The sequence below is a fragment of the Fistularia commersonii genome, chromosome 20 (assembly GCF_037954325.1).
Source record: "Fistularia commersonii isolate RoL2024-O1a breed Wild chromosome 20, RoL_Fcom_v1.0, whole genome shotgun sequence".
Lineage (NCBI taxonomy): Eukaryota > Metazoa > Chordata > Actinopteri > Syngnathiformes > Fistulariidae > Fistularia > Fistularia commersonii.
The window spans coordinates 6,326,641-6,352,747 of record NC_141303.1 but is presented as its reverse complement, the minus strand read 5'-3'; the positions used below and the strand labels follow the sequence as shown (position 1 = coordinate 6,352,747).

The 26,107-nt window shown below is 37.8% G+C and overlaps 1 protein-coding gene across 1 annotated transcript; it reads right to left on the bottom strand.

Moving 5' to 3' along the window:
- Window positions 1-403: 403 nt before the first annotated feature.
- fndc4a (fibronectin type III domain containing 4a) lies at window positions 404-26,107 on the bottom strand. The gene is made up of 6 exons (XM_086166847.1): window positions 25,766-26,107; window positions 17,115-17,230; window positions 15,676-15,880; window positions 6,942-7,031; window positions 3,907-4,040; window positions 404-1,340 (listed from the first exon to the last, which is right to left on the bottom strand). Exons 1-6 carry the CDS (start codon window positions 25,839-25,841, stop codon window positions 1,299-1,301), a joined length of 663 nt encoding a protein of 220 aa, XP_086022973.1. The 5' UTR covers window positions 25,842-26,107; the 3' UTR covers window positions 404-1,298.

Sequence of the window (26,107 nt, the reverse complement as noted above, 5' to 3'; positions counted from 1 at the left end):
AAATGAACAAAAACCAAAAGTTCACTCTGTGGGTTTTGCTGACCCATATGGTTACATTCATTTTTTGACCTGCATGTTCTATTTCTCCGAATGGTTGTTGGTAAGATGATGAATGGTGGCCCAGAGGAGAAACTGGTCCCTGGTTGCTGTTATCACTCAAAATCAAAATTAGAAATGACTTGAGGGGGACTAGAATGATTTTCCCAAGTGATTTGGTCAAAGTGAGGATATTCATTCCAGTGGGCCTTGCAATCTTTTGGTCCAGTTTGAAGGAAAACCGCCGCCTGCACTAATTTCTGAAATTTACCATAAAAAACTGTTTGTGTGTGCAACTGTGAACTTTTTATATGATTTCAGGATCTCAAAGAGAGTTACAGTATAATTTATTACAACTTAGCAATGGGACATTCAAAAAAAGGATTTATTTTACGTTTCAGGTAGTACAATCGCCAGATACTGTTCAAGAGACATAATGAAACAGTGAAGGGTGAAATATGTAAAGAAAAATCAAATGGATTTTGCTCTACACTTACTGCAATTATGTTTATTTCTTCATTTTTGGCATCTGTCTTATAATGCACGCCAATGCTATTCTACAGGCAAACAATTTGCATGCAAGGTCATTTGATAAATGAAGTAAATATACATATACATGCCATGAAATATTTAAAAAATGCAACGTCATCCAAAAAATTGAATTTTAATTCAAATATTATGGAAAACATGGGTTTTATGGCTCTTACAAATTTATCTGAGACACATTTTTGCTTTTTCTCTTCAAAGATTGGATACAATTGTTAATGTACATTTGCGCAACAGCGGTATATTAACACTATTTGCAATAGATAAAATGTTTGTATATTTATTTGATCTATAACAGAGTCTAGTTACCATAACAGGGTCACATGGTATCTAATTGCACATGCCAGTATAAAAATACAATGCATATACTGTATATACAGTCACAAGACAGGCCTCCCAGAGATGACGCGTTACATCGTGTGCCTTGTATCGCACCCGGCCAAATGTTTTATTTCAACTGCACCTACATCTCTGAAAGCTAGCCTGCTGTGTGTGGCTGTGTGCAGAGTTTTCGGTTTTGCAGTGCGTTTGACCAGTTCATTTTAATCCCCCCGCAACGAACACTGTGCATGCATGTGTGTCGTTTGACAGGCAGCTTTGGCAAACCTCTGTTGCAGCTAATGCCCCATAGGAACTGCCAACTTCTCATCAGTGAGAAAGACTGAAAAAAACTAATGGTGAAGATATATATTTATATAATTTCGGCTTCCTTCTGTTTACACTTCAATGATGTTGATTGATGGTACAGAAGGATGAAACTGCAAGAGAAAAAAAAAGATATATGTCATTATCATACAATAATTTCCTCAGTGACTGAAACATGTTTGACTAAACTGTGATTCAGCAAATTGTCTCAACATGAGATGCAGCAGGAAGTTACGAATCATACGTTTATTTACTACAGTTTCAGACAAGTCTGGTTGATCATTTTAGCAGAAGAAAAGTGTTAACAATGACAAAGAAGCAAAAGCAAAGCAGATGCTGCAGAGAAACAAGTGATTTAAGTAGTCAGCTGTTGTTATCAGCCAAAGTCAGCCGTTCCTGGATTTTTTTTGGATTCTGTGTGGTATGAAAACCTTTTTTGCTCATATTCTTAAATGCGACATATCTGATTGATTCATGTCTGCATGCTTGGCAAACAATTAAATTTGTATCTTTTTTTTTCAACTTTGAGTTTCATGACTGTATGTCTATTTTGATAAATAGTACTCGTAACAGCTGAAAGGCATAGTTTACAGCTTATTTATAATTAACAGCTAAGGAGTTTTACTATGATGAAAATAAAATTGAATTTATGGTGATTCATGTAGGGCTGAGCTGTAACGGGGGGGAAATGTATTGCATGATACTTGCAAAGCCCACTGATTAATATCACCCTGCCTGGTATAGAAATTCAAATCGAGTTGATTCCCTTGCAAATAATAAACATTACTCTGTACCATAGTATCAAATTCATATTGTAATCTCTTAAATTATTTTGCTAAATTTAAGCGTGTTTTCTTCAAATTTTTTGCCAATTACCCAGTGTTTTATTCAGATCAGGTTCTGTTTTTCCTCCAGTATGATACTGAGTTACAGCTTGCCTTTGAGAAATATCAAAACACAGTATAAAAGAAATTTGCACTGGCGAAGATAAAATAATTCACCAATAAGTTTGAAGGTCAATCACTTGTCTTCAGTGACAGTGCTGCCTTATAAATTCCAATATCAAACTCAATGAGCAAGGCTTCAACAGAATAAATAGTTATATTCCTAAAACTGTTATTCGTACTATTTTTTTCTCCAATTCCTGTTCACATTTTATCATTCATTGTACATTCAATGGTAAAAGCAATTGCATTTCATGAAAAAATGCATTCAGCCCTTTTCCCTCAGAGACAAAAATACATTAGCATTGATTTTACGCCATTCACTCTTTCATTCAACCCTCATTCACAATGAATACCCTGCGTAATCTTTTCATCATTGCTTTTTTTTCTTGAGGCATTATATATCCAGATGTGTACGTATTCTACAAGATCAAGTCCAGGGTTGTGAAATGCCAAACAGGTGGTGCTTCACGGGTGTATGAGTTGGATGAATACTTCTAATTAGATCACATGCATGTGATGAATCTTCAAATGAAAAAATGTGTCTGCAGATTGCTGCATTAAAAGTACCAGAGGTTCTGGCTCACAAAGGATAAATAATGTTTTTTTGTCAGAGTGAAAGATATTTCATTTTGAAATATGAACAGATTCCCTCCCAATGATATCCACCTGTGCCTCTTGATCCATGTCAACATGCATGTCTTAGCCGCGTGACACGTTACCGCAAAAATAAAGTCCACAATCCGGTGAAAAGGACAAAAGTCTGTGATAATGATAGTGTTATGGCGAGTCAGTTTTACAGTGAATCAGGCCTTTCTTAGACGCTCTATATTCGTTTTCATGCTGGTCGTATCATTTTATTTTGTTGTGTTTATTTGACGCACCTCGAAGACACAAAAAAGATTGAGGACCGCTGCCATGGACTTGCGGCACTTGACATTTGTCCCCAGAAAGACCACAGCCCAATTATTTAATGGGATTCAACTCAAACAATGTAATTCCTTGAAAATAAAAAGCAGTATTTAGTGAAATACTTGTGTTGCAGAGCACAACTTTGTGTATAAACCTGATAAAGTGAGGACTTTTTGATGTTGGAAAAATATCAAATTTCTGTGTATAGTTTTGGTTCAACAAAAACTATTACTTACACTGTTTGTCACAGAAATGAACCAAAGGTCAAAGATATTCCTCCTGAGTTACATTCAGATGCACAACCAACTGCTATATAGTCTATAACCTTTTTGGAGATATAAGCCTCTTTTTTTATCAATTTATGATTTGAGAGAGATCTCAGAGGAAGTCTGTGCCATGTCTGGTTGAAGAGTCACTGGCTACATATCAGAGCAGTGCCTGTCAAAGTGTTGTTGAGATGGATTACATGCAGAGGACAAATTCAGCAAGCATTGGGTTCTTTGTATAACTGTACTATAACTTTGTCTTCATATCCAGTTAATAGTGGATGCACTGTAAATCCAGGGTGTTAGGATTTACTAAAGTGGAACCGTCCTAAGATTATTCATTTGATTTACTCCCCTACTATATGCAACATAAATATTTTTTTGGTATATTGATTAACAAGTAGAAGTCACATGTAGCTTCACAAGTAGTTTTTACAGTTGTAGTGTTTCATTCAGAAGCATGTGCACATACATTTTCATGCAGCACTTTAGATGAAACATTTTTTTTTTTTAGGTTGGTGTTCACATTTTACACATCCTTCCACCAATCAGCTCACCTTGCTCCTTAGCAGACCTCCGCTGTGATGCTCCGGCGTGCTCCTCTCTGATGACGGTTTGGCCTTCTCCTTATTGTTACTCGAGTCATTGTCCTTGATGATGTCATACTGCCGACAGAACAGGGCAATAACAGCTGCCAGAAGATGAGACGTTTGAATACGCAGCACATGCACACACACACACACACACACACACACACACACACACACACGAAGAGAGGCATTCAGTTAAGAGGCATCACTCACAGACATATCACCACTCGTCACATTGAAAGGCCATGTGGATAATGGCCTTCAACTTCCAAAAGAGTGCAATGGCAGCGCCTTTGTCCAAAAGCTTTGTAGACGATGACTCTCTAAGGAATTTCTACTGTTGTATTTTTGCAGTCTGCCAGATGCAGTTCTGCCTCCAGTTTGGATGAGTGCTGTATGCTGAAAATTAATGCATCTGCTTCACTGGGGTTTGAATTTATAAGTGAGACAAGATTATTATATATTTAAGAACTGATACAACAGTTCTGGTAAATAAATGAGAACTTGCACAGAGCATGTGCCGAACAATTAATCAACGCTTCATTACTCACATGTTATGTAAGTAATCTGCACTGAATTCATTCGTTTTATTCCTGTGTTCAATGGAAAGATGGCAATGGTGTTGTATTACACTCTGATACAAATGTATGGCTTCAGGTGAGGAACCAAGACCATCAATAGTGTTGTGTATTATAAGTTCATTTCTAGACACCATGGCTAAAAGTGTAATCAAAACAGTAAGATATGCTAAATATATTGTGGGAAACCTTATGTATGAGAAGTTTCATACATTCATTCATTCACTGTTTATATCGCTTATCCTACACTCACACCGCAGCCAATCCTAGCTGTCACTGGGCCAGAGGTGGGGCTCGCCATAGACCAATCACCGGGTCACATAAAGAGACATGCATCCATTTACAAGAAGAAACAATTTAGAATAGTATTCATGAATGGACAGCATGTTTTGCAGACTGTGGGAGAAACCTATGCCGTCAAAGGGAGAACAAGGAAATATCACACAGAAAAGCCCCAGTCGGAATTGAACTGTGGATCTTCTTGCTGTGAGGAAGCAGCGAATAAGCGGCGCTTATCACAACTCGCAGCTTTTTTTATGATAATAAGAAAAAATTTACACTTGGAATATGAAACCTATCTAGCATTACATTTGACGTAATATTGCCTTTGGGTCATTTTATATGAGGGATAGAACTTCAGGTGTCATCACACTGGGGCACCACTGCTTTTTAACCACATATATTACTAGAGCATCTATATAATGTTTTTCAGATACTGCAGTTTTATCTCAGTACTTATTGTTTGTCACTTGCACTGTAACTTGTTTTACCGTTTCTTTGACTTCTGTGATATCTTCAGGTATAAAATGGGGAGTAGGAAAAGATAATGGTCTGAGGATGAGCTGGTTGCCTTCAGCATAAATCCCTTGACGATTATGGGCAACTGACCATGTCTAATAATGGTATTGATTTGTCTCTTTCTTTCAATTGCGTAAGCTAAATTTATTGTTATGTCATTTTAATGTTTTAGAGTTGTCATATTAGCAAATGCTTTTCTGCTAACGTGGTGATTTTTATAAAAAATGTTATCGACAAAGCCTATTTTTTCACAATAGCGATGCACTGTGCAGAAATGTTGCGCAAGCATTATCAAATTTTGTCAATTCTTTTAGCAGAGACCAATACATACAGGAGAGAGCTTTGAAAGATATGATAACAGACACAGAAAAGGAAAGGTAAGTTTCTAAAAAAAAAAAATTATAACCGTTTGAAGGTAGTTTGGCGGGCACTGAGATAATGATGCTTTAAACCCATCTGGGCCCAAATGATCAGCCCTTTATGGAAATGCTTCATGGGGGGATTCTATCTTTCACTCCCACTCATCAGAGCTGCTGTGCTAGTTTGCTTTGTTTCATTAGCATTATTCAACTGTTTCTCCAGGGTGGAAAATCCTGCTCCTAGCAGATAGTCTTCTTCATATTGTGCCTCATTAATCATCACACCCCCTCCACAGGGTGGAAACAACATGGATGAAGAGTTTATTTGCGAACATTTCTCAGGAAAGTCTTAGGTGGGTCTCTTTTGCAACACCACTTCAAGAATAACAAAACCTAAACTGAAAGAAATTTCAATAATACATGTTACTGACCCACCATTTTGTTCCTGCTAATTAATCATTGAATGTATTATTGCAGTGTCAATATATTGATGTGCTAAATCTATATCAATTCTTGGAGGTTAGAGCTCATGCATCATTAGTCTTCATCATTCAGGCAGAGGATACTGCGGAAGGTGGAAGTGCTCTATCATCTTTTTGCCTTTTGAGCAGGACTGTAATGTTACTTCAATATTCACAATTATTGCTACTTTTTGTACCTTCTTTTGAAGTTATATATAAATATACTGTATATACTCTAAATACAGTATATGTGATCATATAAGCACAAGGAATATGTAGATATTTATTGTTGAGAGAATAAAAAAATAGAGGCTGACTTCTTTTTGGAGGCAATACTATTATTTGAAAAGTAAAATTTCCAATATCTGCAATTTTTTAAATTGAAGTGCTATATTATTATTTTTCTGTTTTAAAAATTCAAGCTGTTATCACCTTCAACTTAATGCCTTCATCCACAGTCCACTTGCAGACCCTATAAACTTTGATTTGCCTTTAATAAATTGGGTGTTTTGCTCGGCACTTGCGCAGCTAAGGTCTAAAAAAGGGGAGAACAGTGACCTTTAGTTAAATGCAGGGGTAATAAAATCCAATTATCAGCACTTCCAAGACCCACTAAATAAATCCACGATTACCCCAAAAATCCTGCCAATAATGAATCCCAAAAGGCGACTTGTTCTGCGGTCTACTGAGAGATTTTCTCCCTATCCAACCTATTTACACTAAATAAAACCAAGATTGTCTTCATGATTGGTCATTTTCATCTCTGCATTGTTTATACCATAATGTGAAAATGTCGGCAAACCTACCTGCCCACATAACCAAGACCACCACAATTATGATCATCTCTCCAGTTTGTAGATGCCGTGACTTATCCAGGCCCTGCACAGTTGGGTCATCTAGAAGAGAGGAGGCAGGAAACTTGCAGATAATCCACTCAAATCATGTTTTTTTGTTTACATGTGAGTGAACAAATGTCAATTAAAATGTTTTTTACATTATGACCCATCAAAGAAAACACAATTATTACTATAGAGCTGAAGTAAAACTATTGGACTACCTCAGGCATTTCATTTTCCATGATTTCCTGTTAACGTGAGATTCATATTGAGCCAGTTAGAAGTATTTGGCTATTTGACAAACCTCAAGTAGTGAATGTGGGAGGCATTACCACATATCAATCTCATAGCATGAATCCTCCTTTAAGTGGATTGAATATGGGCCTATTTCCACTCCCCAAACTAGCTCTTAATCCGGATGGATGGACCACGTCCAGAACACCAATCTTCGCAATTGCCTCTTTTAGTGAATCAAGTTGTCAAGAAACTGGACCCGACGCTGGGCTGTCAGCTCTCTTCACATGATCGCAATTAAAGACCAGGGTCAATTGCATTCCCCCATATTTTAGTCTTGGTAGCAGCATGAGTGTGTTTGTGTTGTTTTGTGAGTGCACAAAGTACAATAACATGGTTGTCATAGAAGGGGTGGCTTAGGGCTGAATAATCAGTACCTCCTTTTGTTTTGTACACACACAAGTCTGCTGTTTTGTTTCCTATGGATTAATTGGGTAGGTCTTTATTTGGTTAAATATCGCCAGGATAGAACCCCCTTGACTTTCAGGCAAAAAGAACAAGACACAACTTAATCTAAATAAAGAAAAAAAATACAATACAGAAACAAATGTTGACCACAAAATGTTTTGTGGTCAATATTTGATTTATTTATGTGCTGAAATTGGAATAGAACTGTAATAACATTTCTGCTCTATGCTGGCAGAAACTAAATGTTCACTGAATAAATTCATAGCTGTAAGTAAGGATGTTTCTCCATAGTGAAAGTTTTTTTTTTGCAAAAACTAGACCTCCACGGTTTATATAAATAAAGTAGTTTATAAAAAAACTGCTAGCTTTTGTGAAGTACTCAATTTCACTAAATAACTAAGCTTGAAGTTTTGACCTCAGTCTATGAAAATGCTTCGTGAACATTTACTTTTCTGCCAGCGTGCAACGGGCTAGTGAGTAGACGCTAACAAGTTTTTTCAAACCTTGTAAATGTCAAACCATTTGTAAGCATCTCAACCTGATATAACTGGCTTTCCCTATTATCCATCTTCCTATTGCAGATTGATATCAGGCAGTAAATTACACTTAAATGCCAAGTCCAGGCCTGGGTCAACGCCTAATGTGACTTTATTATTCCCATGTCCGCTGCATCCGTCCCAATCCTACCTACACAATAATGAACTGAATGAGCCTCAGTGCATTTTGATCTTCCTCGTCTAGAAAGATCCTGTATTTCTATTTCAGTGGGTCAAGTCACAGATTTCTTTGACATGGAATATCTATCCATCATCTGCCGCTTATCCTGCATTCAGGGTCACAGGGGATGGTGGAGCCTATCCCACCTGTCATCGAGCGAGAGGCGGGGTACAACCTGGACTGGTCACCAGTCAATCGCAGGGCAACATATACAGCCAGACAACATTCACTCCATCCATCCATCCATCCATCCATCCATCCATCCATCCATCCATCCATCCATCCATCCATCTTCCCCCACCCGGAGTCGGGTCACGGGGTCAGCAGCTGGAGCTGTCAGACTCCAAGACCCCCATCTCCGCAAAGACATGGTCCAGCTGCTCTGGGGGGGACCCCAAGGCATTCCCAGGCCAAACTCTCGAACTTTATGAACAAACTTCTCAACCTATCACTAAGGGAGAGTCCAGCCACCCTACGGAGAAAACTAATTTCAGTTGCGTGTATCTGTGATCTCGTTCTTTCAGTCACTACCCACAGCTCGTGACCATAGGTCAGAGTGGGGATGTAGATCAACCGGTAAATTGAGAGCTTCACCTTCTGGTTCAGCTCCCACTTCACCACAACAGACTGGTACAGAGTCCACATCACTGCAGACGCCTGTGAATCTCCTGCTCCATCCTCCCCTCACTTGTGAACAAGACCCCGAGATACTTGAACTCCTCCACTTGGGACAGGACCTCTTCCCTGACCTGGAGTGGGCATTCCACCCATTTCTGGTTTAGGGCCATGTTCTCAGAATTAGAGGTGCTGATCTTAATTCATGTGATTAATTCATAACCTGATCTTGGACATCCAATTACTTCGTCCCCTACATCATTTATCCACACATCTGAAAGAAAGGTTGCTGCAGTGAAGACTGCAGATCTAAGTTAGTTTATGTAAGGAATCTAAACTACAAACTTTATGCAATACTTTGATACAGAACTTCTTGTTTTTCTTTTGAATTTTGAGCTGACCTAATCATCCCCATGGTTTGAAAAATAAACTTGCATATGCGTCCATATTTGAGGTTCTGTAAGGTTTTACATCACAGTGAACCATTTTACACCACAAGTCAACAGAATCTCCGATTGACCAGAATTGCATGTCCTACCACTGTATCATGCATATTTTATATTCTTCTTCTTCATCTTCTTGTTTCGGCTTTTCCCCTCAGGGGTCGCCACAGCGAATCAACCTTCTCCATTTAACCCTACTCTCTGTATCCTCCTCTCTCACACCAACGAACTTCAAATCTTCTCTCACTACATCCACAAGTCTTCTCTTTGGTCTTCCTCTAGACCTCCTGCCTGGCAGCTCCAATTCCAGTATCCGCCTACCAATATATTCACCATCCCTCCTCTGTACATGACCCAACCATCTCAGTCTGGCTTCTCTGACCTTCTCTCCAAAACATCTAACATGTGCTGTTCCTCTGATGGACTCATTCCTGACCCTATCCATCCTGGTCACTCCCAAAGAGAACCTCAGCATCTTCATCTCTGCGACCTCCAGCTCTGCCTCCTGTCTTTTCATCATTGTCACTGTTTCTAGGTCATACAGCATTGCTGGTCTCATCACTGTCTTTCACACCTTTCCTTTCAGTCTGGTTAATAGTCTTCTAACGCATAGTGCCCCTGACACTTTTCTCCCCCCATTCCAGCCAGCTTGAACCTATTTCTTCACCGCTTTTCCACATTCCCCGTTGCTCTTGACTGTTGACTTGAAATCCTCCAACTTCTTGATCTCCTCTCCGTGTAGCCTCACCTTTCCACCTGGGCCTCTCTCATTCATACATATATATTCTTTCTTGCTGTGACTAACCTTCCCTTCCTTTCCAGAGCAGACCTCCAGATCTAAGAGAACCTTAGCATCTTCATCTCTGATCATGCATATTTTATATTGGTATCAAATATACTGTGTGGACAAATAAAGTGTGGTTCTTCCATATCACCAAAGAGTTTGTGCTGAGATAAATAAATGATGCTTCTTTCTGCTCACCCTAGATCCCATGATATTTGTATCTTTGAACTATAATACGAAAAGGGATACCACATTGATTTAACAAATCAGTTTTATTTGCATAAAATTTCTACACTAACAATATTTGACTTTTTCTTTACTGACCAAATGAATGTAACAACTCGCAGAAACGGTCAAACTGCACTTAATATCTGCACTAATGTAGTCAGAGATAGGGATATAATTAGATAAAGACCCAAAATGTCTTTTGACAGTCAGAAGTTAAAATGCTAGAGCTCAAGTGAAATGTGACTGAAACTGCTTGGATTTTAAAACTTGACACACATGATATTTAAAATCATGAAAATGCAGTTTTACTTTACCTTAAATACCAAAAATTAGACAAAACCACACAAATGACTGAAATAATTGAGTTGATTGACTTAAAAGTCAGTTTGTTTTTTTTTTAAATGTAGTACTTTGTAGGAAATGTAAGTACATTGTCAATAAGTCAACTTCTTGATCATAATTTTTTGTGGTTATTGTGTTGTTAAGTATCTTATTTTCATTTATTCATTTATAGATTTATAGATTGACTGATAATATATCTACATCATAAACAATAGTTTCTATAGCCTATATGTTCCCACTTTTCTTGAAAGGAGTACAGAAGTAGAGAATCTGACTCAGCAACAACTTGGCATCTCTTTGAAATATTGAGTGGTAATTGTGTCTAAGGGGACCTCCTACCTGTGTAGGTTTGACTGCTTCAGGCATCCATCCTCTGAAAATGTTCTTTTTTCTTCTTCTACATGAGTAGTCTGACAAATTATTGACACATGGTGACAGTTTCATGTTTTTGAGGGGAATTATTTGTATACTATATTTACAGGTTTACTGTACTAACCTCACTGTTGAAATGACCAACAAATACAATTATTATGGCATTTTTTACTGCAGAGGGAAATCAACTCATAAATAGATGAAAATCTTGGGACTTCAGTGTGAAAATTTTATGCAGCGCATTATTAACAGTATAACTTTCACTGCCTTTTGTAAAGTTCCTCTGTTTTCTGCTCTTTCGTAATATCCGAATGCAAGTCCACAGGCATGTAGTTGCTTCAATTGCGTAAAAGCACAGCAACGCAGGCAAGGCACATAAGTGCATCCTCTGATTAAAAGCTTCCTATAGAACTAATGAAATTGTGCTATTCTTTGAGAGGAACATTGGGCCTTGAAAACAATAGTCCACGGTAGCCAATTGAAATTCTATGATCAGGAAAAGCCTTATGTGAAACCAATGGATTCTGAATGTACTTGCTTTAGTATACATTCAGTAGTATGTACAGCTGGCGTAATCAAATTATCAAAGAGAGCTGCATCGAGGAGAAAATATAATCAACATTGATTTATGGTATTATAGGTCTGGCAATCAGTTTATTTCAATAGGAGGCACTTGACTGTGACAAGGATCTCTAAAACTGGTCTGTGATGCAAGAGCCAACAAGATTAAAAAGGCTCTTATGCTGGACAGAAACGAGAACAAAAGCTAAAAAAAGAGGGTGGGGGTGGGGTCTTCTTCTTCTGATGTTCGCTGAATCTTCAGCTTTTAAATGCCTGGTGTCCTTTCCTTGATATACCGTACGCGTGGGTCCACGGTTCTTTATCAAGATGAACCTCCATTACAATGATGGGGTAAAATTTAACCTAAACCTGGATACAAAGTTTTATTATCTTGTTATGGGTCATGGAGTCAAAGATGTGACTTGCGATTGTAACGCAGCCACCAGGTGTAGCGGTGTATTAATAAGAGAATTTTTTTGTAAGAATGTTGTCATCTTCCAGCATTATATTCTTTGCAACTCACAGGATAATTGAATTGATTCATCTTTGAGGTAATTAATCATTTTTATGCTGTGTATCCGAAAGACCAAGATATCATCCACCAGTGTCCAAAACCCCAATTCCGTTCAAAAAGGAATGACAGTTCAGTCATTAAATATGGACATATTGGCTTTATTTATATCCCTATTGGGTGATGCATTCCTTTCCGGTGTTATATAACTGTTTTTCATCTCACCAGCTAAAATAATTGTCCATGTTTGATTGTTTGTAGGAAATTACTGGCAATGTTCAGATGTACTACAAAATATATCAAGTTATATCCTTTCCAGGCTGCATGCTTCCATCAAGTTCCAACAGAAGACAGGCCTGGTAGCTTTTGTGTAGTTCTGCTAAAAGGTGGGCACTGGGAATGCAGATGTTTGCCAAGGCAAATCTAATTAAATGTCATTTTTCACCATGTTAACTGGATATGTCCCAAAACCTAATGGATTTTCTTTGGACTATCCTCTACCCCCTCACAGGGTTCATGGAAATTGGCCTGGAGGTTTATGTTTGATCCTGACAGACCAGTGATCAGATCAGTATCCCCTTTAACACACAATGACCAAGATGGAAATATAGGATTTATTACATATGACTGTCCACGTTAATTCAGCAAAGACAAATTAAGCAGATTATATATGGCAACTTACATGATTTACCATATGAGCTATCCAACCTCAGTAATTTTAAAGTCCAGGAGCTGCGTCATCAGTCCATTAGATGAACACACTGTTGTGTTACATATCTGCGCCGCCTGTATGCGATCTTGATTACCACAGCGGGTTTGCATAATGTCTGTTTACTTTGATTCGGCATAAACAAGTAATGCGGCATAATGATAAGTTCCCTGCAACTTTGAGTTCTGCGTGCAAATGGGTCAGTGAGAGAGCACCCGGTCTATCAGAGCCCTGAGAATGACATCATTGATATCACTATTTCAAGCAGTGCTTTCCCTGCTTTGACAGGTTCAAAATATATGCCATGAATGTCGTTTGCTATACGATGTTACTTCTTGGACGATTTTGAACTTTTGTCTGAAAGTGGGATAGAATGAAAATGTTCAACACAAGTTTGTCTATTACAGTGTCAGAATTTTCAGGGTTGACATGTGCCATGTGCAATATTGTAGTGTGTATGGAACCTTGAAGGAAGCTGTGTTTAAAAAGAAAAAAGGGAAAATAAAACTTGATGTGTCTGACTTGGACTTTCAAACTGGGCTATGAGGAGTCAGCAGTGCCAGTATTAGATTTATAGAAAGCTGACAGTGATTGCTTCCATACTTAAAATAACAAACCCCCACTAATGAAGCTCATCCACTGAAAGGGCTGTTTTTCTGGGCCAGTCAGTAAAAACATAAAACCAGAAGTGGACTGGGGTGGTGGTGGAGGGGTTCCAAATACTGATTAATGTTGTATAATGAATCTTTTCTGAAAGTCTTGAGAAAAAAAAAAAAAAAAAAAAACTAGTTCTGCCCATCTCACAGGCAGTAAGTCTTCTCATGCTCAGCACTTTGTTCATGCATTAATAGTTTGTAATCTCTGAAAAGTGAACTGCTTTTAGCTTTAAAAATAAGTTCAGATGATAATTTATTTACAGTGCAAAGGCTCTTCTTTTGAACTTGGACTTAAATTTGTTCTGTTCACTTTGGCAGCTTAACTAATGGTACCCCACCTGAGTCAGCCGAACGGTAACATTCATGATTCGCTGCATCAGCACTTATTACATTCACAACCTCAAGCAGTCTATAAAATAACAGGAAACGTTGTCCTGTGCTACAGATGTGGTTCTAGATCAATGCCCCGTAAAATTCCTTTTAAGTGTTAATATATGTTGTAGTTTTAGTCCAAAATCCAAAGTCTTCCCAGCAGTGGCACAGGGAACGGCTTTTAATCTGAATCTTCATTCATGAAATTTTTGAAGTAATGAGCCTATATTCTTCATATTCTTCATATTTCCCCATGCCCATAAGCAAAGGCCAGGCAGACAAGTGTTTGAGGGTGTGTTTCTGAATCTTGATTAGGCACCCAGAGTGATATAGAGTTGAATAAATTCAGGGAAGCTTGCCTGAAACCAAGCTTGAAGTATCTGCCAATAATGAATTGGGTTGTGGGAGAGAATAAATCCACAGCACGAACAGCGAGACCCACACAGCCGTACTGGGAGAGATGGCTACAGTCACGGTACTTGCTCTCATGTTGGCAGTCACCTTTACCCTGCCTTGTTTACAATGTCAGGCTGCATAAAAGCATTCAACAGTAAAAAAAAAAAAAAGGCATTCATTCAAGGGCAGAAATACTGTTTGTAATCTGTTGTTTCAGTTTGTGCCCTGGGGAAAAGGCCCTTGGCAGACTCTGGAGACTCAAAGCCAAGGTCTGATGTTATATAATGGACTTTGATGAAGCTGTGAAAATGCAGATGCAGACTTCAATGGGATTGATTGTTATATTGTATTCAAAATAACTTTATAGCATCTTGTTGAATGAAAACGTAGTGCCTGAAAAGTTTGATAATGAAATTTAAACTCTATATCCACACCCTTGTTTGGCTTATGTCAAGCTGCAGTGTAAAACTATAAGATCAGCCAACAGTGTGATTAACAAAACAAGAAGATTTATGGACATAGTGAGAGAGGATATGAAGTTAGTTGGTGTGAGAGAGGAGGATACAGAGAATATGGTTAGATGGAGAAGGTTGATTTGCTGTGGTGACCCCTGAAGGGAAAAGCTGAAAGAAGAATTTACTTCACAATAACAATTTAATTACCATGGAGTAATTAGAAGCCATGCTAAAATGTCATGGAACTGAAATATGCAACTTCCAAGATTCCTTTATGTGGCATCGGTATGTCTCCTCTGTTGTGTTGAGTTTTACATGACGTTTTATTTTGTACCATTTATGTCTTGACAAAGCTTAACATAGAAAATAAATATCAATGTTTTACATTAAAAATAGGTTATTCAGTCCAAGGTTTAATAAACCCTGTATGGCATAACGAAAAAAAAACAAAACATTATATATATAGTATGTGAAGTAAATCCAATCATATATATATATATATATATATATATATATATATATATATATATATATATACATATACACAGGTATGTGTATATATATGTGTACACACATATATATATACACATATGTATATACATATATAATTTGATTTACATCTCACTGTCATTAATGAAATATTGTTCGGTATTTGCTTCTGAAAATTTATGATATTTTGCTCAATGAACATGATTAAAGGCTTTAAAGATATATCGTACAAAGTAAAAATATCGCTTAAATCGTGAAAATCAACTGTAAGAATAGTTTTTTGTTTTTTTTTAAACCAACACATAGGAAACAGTGCCTCAAACAACCAATACTATGCTACGAAATAACTCACCTTGATTGGAACTGTTGGAGGAAAAGCGGTCTGATTTCTTGAGAGTTCGAAAATGGACTTTCTTGCTGGCCTGGCTTTCTCCGTAGAGGCCAATTGACTGGACCTGAATGATGTAGTCCGTCTCTTCCTCCAGGTCCCACAGAGCACAAGATCGACTGGTAGTGTTGACCTCACGGATGAAGCGTTGCATATGCCCATCCTGCCTCTGGGGTTACAGGTGGAAAACAAAATGATTTGAGGGCACTGGGCTGTAAAGTGATATTGAACGTTTTGAGAACAGCATTGTTCTCTAAGTCAATGTAAAACATCTAAAAATGTACCCAATAGCATCATAAAGAAATATACAGATAGATTGTTTTTATAAATTCATATTTCCTTTTTTTTTTTTTTTTTCAAATAAGGTATTTCAGAGGAAGTCATAAAGCCACTTTAGGGACATACAAACCGCCAGTCATTGAACTATTGACAGGTTTTAGAAGTGGCACACTTTGTTTTGTAAACCTCTCATAATGTTATTTGAGCTGTTGAGACTGAAGCCCTGAAGTTCTCAGTCATCCAGGTCATGTTGAATTCTTGTTGAAATCTTCTTGTCGTGAATTAGGGGGTAAAACGTTTTCAGGTGAAGAAATTCAAGTCCATTTGCCATGACAAGAAGACTTCGACATGAAGGCCTTACAGTGATTCATCTCACCTTGGAGCAGAGCTCTGTGTGTCTCTTTCAAGCCCATCAGCAACTGGATTGGCTTCAAGATAGATATCATCATAAGCATTTATGAAGGATCGGTCGACTAAAGCGTTTGATAAAATTAAGACCGGGACTCTCAGTAGACAATGAAAAACAATAACAATTAAGCTGCCAGTTATTCTCGGTGTTGAAATTGAGCTGCATACAATGACCATCGCTCTACAATTGCCTTAGCTGTAATTTGTATATGAATCGTAAAGTTAAATGATTGAAAGATGTCTCGGTTGCATAACGCATGAACATGACTACTGTGGCATGTTTTATTCCATCAATCAGTGTTAGGATTCACCCGTTTTTCTATTTTAAGCTACTAAAATCTTTTAATCCTGATAAATGCAGCTTGGCAGCTACAATTGTATATTCAAGCTGGAGCCCCAGCGATGCCAAGTTTCATTTTGATTCCATGCTTGAAGGCAAGATTTAGACAGCCTTTCTCCGTGCAAAGCTTTGAGGGATTCCCAAGAATAAACAATCTGGACAAAAACACACCTTTGTTCAGCCAGGAACTTGCACACACAGTTTTTGCTCACAGAGATTGTTAACTTCTCTTTTCTCCATCGTTTTGGTGATATGACAGAAAGGAAGGCAGAGTGCCCAAAATGAAATTGCCCAAAACTTAGAAAGATACAGCATTTTAGGTGTTACAAAGACCTTTCTTGTTCTCCTGGATGTATATTGGAATGTTAGGACTTACTTGTTGAGAAATAGAGAAGCCAATTATTATGTCGCCCTCTGGAACCTCCCAGGATACAGTTGCTGAATCAGCTCGCAGATTCATGACAGAAACATTGACAGGAGCTGGCGGCCGATCTAGTGCAACAAAAACAAACAAAAACAGAAAGTTCTTTTTAACCTACACACTGTTATTGATTCTAAATAATCCACTCTGTTTGTGTCCACGCTGCACCTGGGAAGTCTCCAGCAATATGTTCACACTCTAATCTCACCACAAGTGGTTTAACGTGACATGACTTTTAACAGGCCGTTCCCAATTTGTGAGTACATATGGCTGGGTTTGCAGTTTAAATTAGTCAGCACAGTCAGGGGAAAACAAAGCAGCATATGCTGTCAAGGTAAAACATTGATCAAGCTGTGAAAATTGTGAACGTTCCATATTTTAATCCAAGGTGTATTTACTTTCTGTATATATTTTTGACATTCATGTGATTAGAATTAGCAAGAGGTTGTCTGATCCACAGTCATAAGACCATTAAACTATAGAACTGCAAGTTCAATACTAAAACCCAAAAGAAAAAGTGTTGCTGCAATAACTTTACCATTGTTTCCTTTGTTATTTAATGTCACACAATAAAAGGCATGAGCAGGAAGGTTGATTTAAAATGCCCTTGCTGTACCCATTGCTAAAGGTCATGCATTCAACCATGTTCAAAGCCACTGTCAGGGAAAAACAAATGATCTGCAATGTGTCTCGCAAAACATTTTTAATGTATTTTTTTCACAGTAGGACCATTGTACACATTAGATGCTGCTTCTCCAACCAAACACTCAAATTAGTTGAATTAATGTTTAACTGAAACAAGGGTTGCTGTTATGAGGGTTAAATATAGCTATGATTTACACGCATTTAACTTTTTCCATACCAGCCTTGTCTTTCAACCCTACGAAACATTTTTTCGAGCGGCGGCGGTTTCCATTCCATGCCCACCTCCCTTGACCTTTCGTCATCCAGTCACTGTGTAGCCATCTATCACTATCTGGTTGCTGGTGGACACACTGATTGTAAGGTGGGTCAAACGCCTTAAAGCAAAGGGTAGAAGAAGCAAATGGTGACAGATCTAACAGAGGGCCTGCACAGCTTTACAGTCTCTAAGCAATTGCCTGGATCAGATGGATGGGATGATAGGTCTGAATGGGCAGATGGGGACCTGAAGAGCCATCCTCAGGGCTTTTGTCACTGACATGGGTGTAATGGACTTTGTGTGCTGTTAAAAGAAGTAAAGGGTGCACTTTCAAGCATGTTAAAACTGTCCTGCAAGTTTTACATTCAGTGTATCCATGCGTAAAATGGAAAGAATGGAGAATATAAATATGAATTAAAGGTGCATCAACTGTGAATATCAATGAACTTGAAATAAAACATATGTCTAGAAAATGGTAATCAAAGGTTGTACCGCCAATTTGTAGTTCAGTGGCTTTTATTAATTCAGAAGAGACAGACATAATCCATAAATGTGTTTGTCAGTTGCTCTGTGATAACATCCAAATGCCTGTGCTGTAAAGGGTCAACATTAAATCCTAAAAGTTGTCTTGAAAGAGAAGTGAAAGACAAAATTACAAAATTATACCGTGTTTTCAAGGATTTTTCAGCTTCCTATCTTAGTTCCTCTCACATCACTTTTCTCTTATCTCATCTTGTCTCTCCTTTTATCTCCCTCTTCCTCTTTTACTCTCCTTCGTTACTTGCAATTCTGTCTGTTTTATCTGAAAAACAATCAATGACGGCCTTTGTGTTTGTTATGGGAGGTCACATTGAGGCAAAGCTCAAGACCCGCAGTTGAGGCACTGCCATCAGTCACCCGACTTTGTGAACCAAAGTGGTCGAGGTCACATACAAGTTTCTTGAGGTCTTGAAACGCTCAGAGATTAATTTGTCCTGAGAGATTTGATTGAGCAAGGTGCATGATTCTTAAAAGTTCACGTCGACAAATCTCAGCCGATCTGTTTTGACATTGACTGTTTAGACCAGATCTCACACATGATCCATGCTCTTCAAGATGTAAAAGACCAAAGGTTACTGAATCTGAGAGGCTTTTAGATGACCTTGTGGGTCGGTGACACCTCAGAATCATTCTCTCCCTATTTTAAAAAAAAATGCAGATAATCAGATGACAATCTATTTATAGAGATTCTCAGTTATCCTGGTTATGGTTAATTCTCATCAAATTTTTTTTGGAATGGACTTAAATTTCTTCCCTTGAACACATTCCACCTGTCATGTGAGAGACTTCTTCAAATAGACTGGGGAGTTTGTTGGGGGCTGGTCTAAGTTGCGATGGCTTGTAAAGAGATTTGTTTTGAAGAAACTAGGAAAGAGGTTGTTGTGTTAATGGTGGTGTCACTTCAAGGGAAGACATTCAAGTCCAGTTGCCACAAACACATTTTGACAAGGAAGGGTTTTATAATTGTGCTGTAAACATACTTGTAATATATAGGATCCCTATAAAGCATGGCGAATCACCTTATGTCCAAAATGCTGCACTATTGAGGAAAAGAAATTGAAACCATAACAAAGAGTTACTATGTTCAAGGGACCATAATGTCAGCCATTCCCGCTGCCCCCCTGGAGCACCTTTCTTTTGAGCTTGTGACTAATTGTCTACTACGTCCACTGCTCTCTGAAAGTAGTGTAACCTGAACGGCAGTGGACAGTACATAAATTTTGCAACCTCACACCCATAGAGATCTTACTCGGTTCACTGCAAGAGCCCTGTTGGGATCTTAATACAAACCTCTGCGTTCGGGAGCGGACAAAATAATTGCTGTTCCAACTGTAGGAAGACTGGGGAGAGAAGCGTTTTGGCCGTTACTAACACCGGTATCAGCATGAGGTCAGCAGGACATGTCTGCCTCATTTTGTCTATATAATTGGAAAATCCTTTACGGAAGCAGGTGCGGCGTTGAGATGTACGGCGTCTTAAGAGAGGGGACAACTCAGGAAGACCTTGATCTTTGGAAGTGTGGAGAATGAGTCATACATTTATTTACATTAATGGTTCCTGTGCCCTTGGTCCTTGGCAGTGTTTAAACGATTGCCAATTTGTTTCCTGCTGATTTGATGATCATGGTAATGATCTTATAATTGCTATCGTCAAGGATGTTATGTTTTTGAAGCTGACTGTCATTAGCATAAAAAATAGCTGGCTGATTTTCAAAGACCTTACTTAAGTGGTGCATTATTGGTGAAAACCAATCAGATTACAGCAGATGGATAATGATTCTGGACGTTTTTCACGTTTGCTGTAAGTATAAGATGGGGGATATTTCTAGCAGAGTTCTGATACTATATTGGTTATTATCTCACAGGCTTGGAAAAATATTCAACTCATTTCTTTGATTTCAAGGTACACATCAAATGGACCTTTGCAGACATTTGCGTTTGACCTAAAACAAGTTTCATCGTGTGATACAAGTATTATGATACCATTACCACTAGACATAGTGATAGCAACTGAAAGCACCATCAGTTGTATACGTTTATAATAATACATGAAGATCATGCAAAGTCTATTTTCTTGTTATGTTAATAAATTGATTTTTTTTTACTTCACTGCGGTACTTTTCACAAAAAAACATTTGGCCTCGCTATCATGTATCTCCCAATGCATGAGATCCATTTCGCTTTCTTGAGAGTCATTGTCCTTTGGGTGATCGGGGTTATAGATGTCCATGCACTGACAAAAAGCAGCCATATGCATGATATGCTGTTGGAAGTTCATCTAATGGTATATGTGCAAGTGACGGTTCAGGTGACATTTGGTGTAAATCATCTGTAATGTGTAGGTGTCCAGTTCTTATATAACACTGCAGGCAATTGAGTGGATGTGAATTCTTTCAGCATGTAATGTATGTAGCATGTGTGTAACTTTTAATGTACATTTTTGGAGTTATCAAATTCCCTCTGATGCATTGATTTTGTTTTATTCACTGGGTTCATGAGCCAAACACTACTATACCTCAGTGATTTCATAGCACAAATATAGTCATTGATATATAATCCAGTCTTCTGTCCAATGTTCCATTCTGGTGTGTTTGATGTTCCCCTTTGCAGCAATAAGTGTCATTGTGAATATTTCAATATTTGTTATTGCTAACAGTGAGCCCAACTCCACGGAATGTTATGTTATGTAAGATCTCAAAACAAACAAGGATAGGTCACGGGGTGAACGAGTGTGGTAGGAAAAAACAAATGCATAGACCCTCTTGGGAAATGGGCATATTGCTGAAATCAACCAGAGCCTATAGCCAAAGCACAGCATGTTCGCCACCTCACCATCTAACCACAGATAATTAAAGGGCTTAAAATATTGAAATAATTTGCATTAATCATTTCATGGTCTACCAATACAGTTCTGTGTGACACATTGATTACACAGTCGTTGAGAAATGACACATCAGATTGTATTACCTGTCAGATTTACCATAATCAAAATTTTACATGTCACCTTCATTTTATTTTGCCCAGAAGCCTCTCCAGTGAATTAGCCATTGCTGGAAGGAAAGCACTCCAGTTAAAAAACATAAAAAATACACAGCATAACTCACAGAACTGAATGGCATGATTAATATCTGTTGAAATATTTGGCAGGCATAACATTGACTTGTGATGAATGTTGTATTATTGATCAATATAGCCCTGGCTTACAGGATAATAGTTCATTATATACTTACCTTACAAAATGTAATATGTGATATTTTTTTTATAATATGGTCCATGTTTTTTTCTCCATGTTAATTCTCCAGCTTAATTCTTTCTGCCTGTTGCTGCATATTAACACTGCAATGATGAAAACATTATAAAAGTAATAACTAAAAATAATAACTGCACATAGTTTCATTTAAGATGACTTCAAAACTATTGGGGAAAAAAGAGACTGCAATAGACAAGCTATACTGACAAAAAATATTATTAAAGATAATATTGGCCACGAATCTTAAGAGACTGACTTGGCATATATATCGGGGGGATGCACACTTTTTGATATAACAAAATGGTAAGAGCTGGCCCAAATCATACCCGTCTTTGCATGATGCATTGCTAATGATTAAACAAATATCACACAATACCATGATATAATCATATTTCAGTCTCTATTACTTCTAAGACAATGATAATGTTCAAGATCTGCTTGTATTGTTTTCATATGGTTATGATACCCCAGTCCCTGTAGAGATGTCATACTCACTGACATCTTTAAATAAAAAGCAATAATTTATTACAAGTGCTATTAAATTTAATATGCTACTCACTTCAAAAAGCTTCATATATATGAGTTGTAAAGTCAGGTTTAGAAAATGCAGAGAACAAGATGTTCTCCCTAGCCCAGTAGGAGGCTAGTTTGCAGCTGTTCTCACCAGCCTCTGAAATTCCACGTGCAGGGTCATGCTTATTTTTTGTCTGAAATGCACTTTATCATAGTTTGACTCAAACTTTAAATGAAGTCTCTTTGCTTTGAATCCCCAAACTGCATTTCTCTTCCGGGCTCAATTTCAAGACAACTTTTACTTTTAGTTTACAAACTTGTGTCATGTCTTGCTTGTAATATAATATTTTGTAGTGATTATCTTTAGAAATATTTTAATTAGGAATGGTGAGACACACATTCACTGTCAAATGTAAATTATACATGCTGAGTAGAAAAATACACAATAAACTTACAGACTGGCCAGACTGTAAAGAGTCTTTCGTTTTAATATTTTGCTGCTATTTCCTGCCATGTAAACAGCACAAAAAACTGGGGAGAGCAACAACGTTGATTCAGTCAAACGTTATTTTCAGCTTGTGGAAAAGCAAAAAGAGATGAGGTATTCCATTATTGATTGAACCATATAACATTGTTTCTAAATATTCATTTTGTCCTTCTCATCCCTTCCTCTGCCTGCACTGTTGTGATGTGTCTTTGTCTCATGTGTCTGATAGAGTTGTATGATGTCAATATTAAAGTTATCAGCTTGCAATTGTTCCAGAAGTTAATTTATCAGAAGTTAATTATATGAAACATTATAATTTCATATAACGTTAATAATTTCAAGCTTAATGAAGCTCACTTTTCACAGAAATCAAATACATCTTACATTATTCTGAACATTTGTTTTGCTACCAGAGCCGTGACAATCCTTGTAATAAAAGGACTGGATTCAAAGGGGAGGTAGATGGATGTTTTGGAGAGTAAATTGCAAATCAAAAATTTTACATTGCACACCAGGTAATACCCCAGGACTCCAGCTCTTTCATCAAACCTGGCAGGTATGACTGTATGTAATTATTTTTCATTTATCCCATGGTGTATAGGGGCCTATATTTGTATTACAGACTTGTGCAGCACCAGATCACCTTTACACATCTGCTTCTTAGCAGTTGAATCTTCACTGCTCTTTTCTATATGAGCCTCGAGATATGGACAGGAAGTAACGCTTGTACAAAAGCACTGACTTTATAATCTTGGATATGACTTTACACTGTTATGCACCCAGTAAGTAAACAATACAAAGTAACTATATAGCTGAGGATGAAAGGACTTGTCTATTCCCATGCACTTCTCTACATGTTTACAACTACCCATCACACTATCACACTTCCCGCAACACATATTTCATGCTTTTGGTACACTGTGTCATATTTCTCCTGGATGGTAAGGCTGTGAATGAGCTTTGGGACCAGATGGGGTAAAGTGGCAGGCTAAGGTTAATGTAATCACTGGCTAAGCCCTCACAGCGGAAAGCAAAGTCCTTATATTTACAAAAAAGGAAGAAGCTGTATGAGGTGAATAGTAATGTCCAGGTGCAGGCATTATTTTTCATTTCCAAATACCCAAACATGTACAATAGCTCAAAAGAAAATGATTTTTTTTTTTTTGTATATTTGCACAATGTGTCACATCTGTCAGTAGGAAAAAGAACTGATATGAGTAAATACTTGCATCATTCTGATGGATCTAAATCTAATTCATACTGTGTATTTGTCTTGAGAGTGTCAACAGATTCATGGACAGCAGACTACAAAAAAAGACATGAGTCTGGTTCTATCATAAATCACCTTGAAATTCTAATTCACATTCATTTTTGACACTGGCTGCCCCTTGTGCTTGATATTTCACTGTATCAATATCTGTATAAATAACCGCCTCTGAGGATTCTGACAATAAAAACTGTTCATCAAACTGATGCAAAGCAATCAAAATATGTTCATTATTCCAAAAATCCAATCCAAAATTCTGGTTTATCAGATGACAGAAAAAAACAAGCTCTGTTATCTTTTGAGCAATCTAATTACTCTGCCTGAGACCTTATTAATAATGCTCCAACTCCTTGCCTCTTTGTGCAGCTTAAATTGTCTTGAGCAGTCTTAACAAGAGCTAAAGAAACCCCCAAATTGATTTAAACTTTCCCCCTGACAGACATGTCACTGCGGATTCCATTACAACAACGTTGAAAGCAATGGGTGTGATGTATTCCACATGTATATCTGCATTTATTGTGAATCCTATTTGAGCAACCGTATCCATATTTATGAGTCCTGTTTACTATTCTAATAGAAGCTTTTCTTCTCTTGAGAACTCCATGCAAAAACTCCACTGACATCAGCGATGTTCTTGCATGCTAGAGTAGAACATGACAAAAGCAGCGAATGCTTGTCTTAGACACGAGTGTGCACACACACATATGAACAATTGTTCACACCTACATGCTGACACTGGTGTACCACCCTGATTTTCTGAAGAGTCTTTACCATGTGGGATTCTGTCCTTTTAGATGTGAGAGTAATAGTTGTAGACAGAGGGATAAAAAGACTGCATGGAAGAACAAGATTTTTACTCTTTTAGAGCTGTTCTGTTACAACGACAGAACATGACTTCAAATACAGTCGAAAGATTTACCCGCACACTGTCTCATTCACAAAACAAGACCGTCGACTTAGATTTCAGTACACTCGCTCCTCTCCAACTGTTATAGATTTAGACGTGATATAACCCATGAACTTTGTAAAGTCATAGTTTTCCAGCTGAAGAATAATATGTGTATGAAATAAGGCTATTCTTACACCATTAATGTAGGAAGTGAGTATGGACTTTAAACAAAAGCTGCATGACCTCTGTGCAGATTGGTTCAGAATTTTCATTTAGATGCTCTTGAGACACAAATAAGAAGTCGCCAACTTTTGAATGAAGTGTGAAGTATTTCATTGCTGAATAATGATATTTGAGTCACATTTTGATTTCAACTCATTACATTAAAAAAAAAAAAAACTCCCTTACTTTTTTTTCTAGTTATTTCAACGTTGTTAAGATGTTGTCACTGGCTATTGAAAAACAATTGAAGGATTAATCAATAATCAAATTAAAATGATTTTTTTCATTTCTTTTTCCCCTGGAAAAGTAAAGACTTAATCGGTGATCCTTAAAAGCAGATTCTAAGACTATGCGTGTGTGTTTGTCTATGTGTATCAGTATTTGTACGTGTATGTGTGTGTATGTTTACGTGTATGTGTTGATATGGGCATTTGTGTGCGTGTGTGTGTCGGACCTGAGGGAGAATCGTATGCACTCGTAACACTGATGTCGCATATCACAAAGCTACAAACTGCTCAGAAATAGACTCTTTACTCACTCGCTCCCACCAGGAAGGTGTCGCTCCCAAAAAGCAACAGGACCGCGGAGTTGATGAACATAAGCAGGCGAGTCATGGCTTTAGGCGGATTTTCTGTCGCTCTTCTCAGGTGAAAACGCAGGTCCGGGCAACTAAATTGCTGCGGTGCATTTGTGCAACGACTGTCTGTCTGAATGAATGAATGAATGAATGAATGAGAGTCAACAGACAGTCAACCTGTCCAAGTACGGAGCACACGACGTCTCCATTGTCATCGGTTCTCCATTCGAGGTTTTAAAATTCCACAAGTCCTCCGCCGTGATGCGCGGCTACATCCGGCGGCTTCTACCGCCCTCGCCGTTC

Bases quoted from the DNA above. Each gene is read 5' to 3' on its own strand.
- fndc4a (XM_086166847.1), bottom strand. From the start codon at position 25,841: ATGACTCGCCTGCTTATGTTCATCAACTCCGCGGTCCTGTTGCTTTTT. The intron at 4,041-6,941 runs GTAGGTTTGCCG...ATCTTCTGGCAG, and splicing joins GGTCTTGGTTATGTGGGCAG to CTGTTATTGCCCTGTTCTGT. The intron at 1,341-3,906 runs GTGAGCTGATTG...TTTCTCTTGCAG, and splicing joins GAGGTCTGCTAAGGAGCAAG to TTTCATCCTTCTGTACCATC.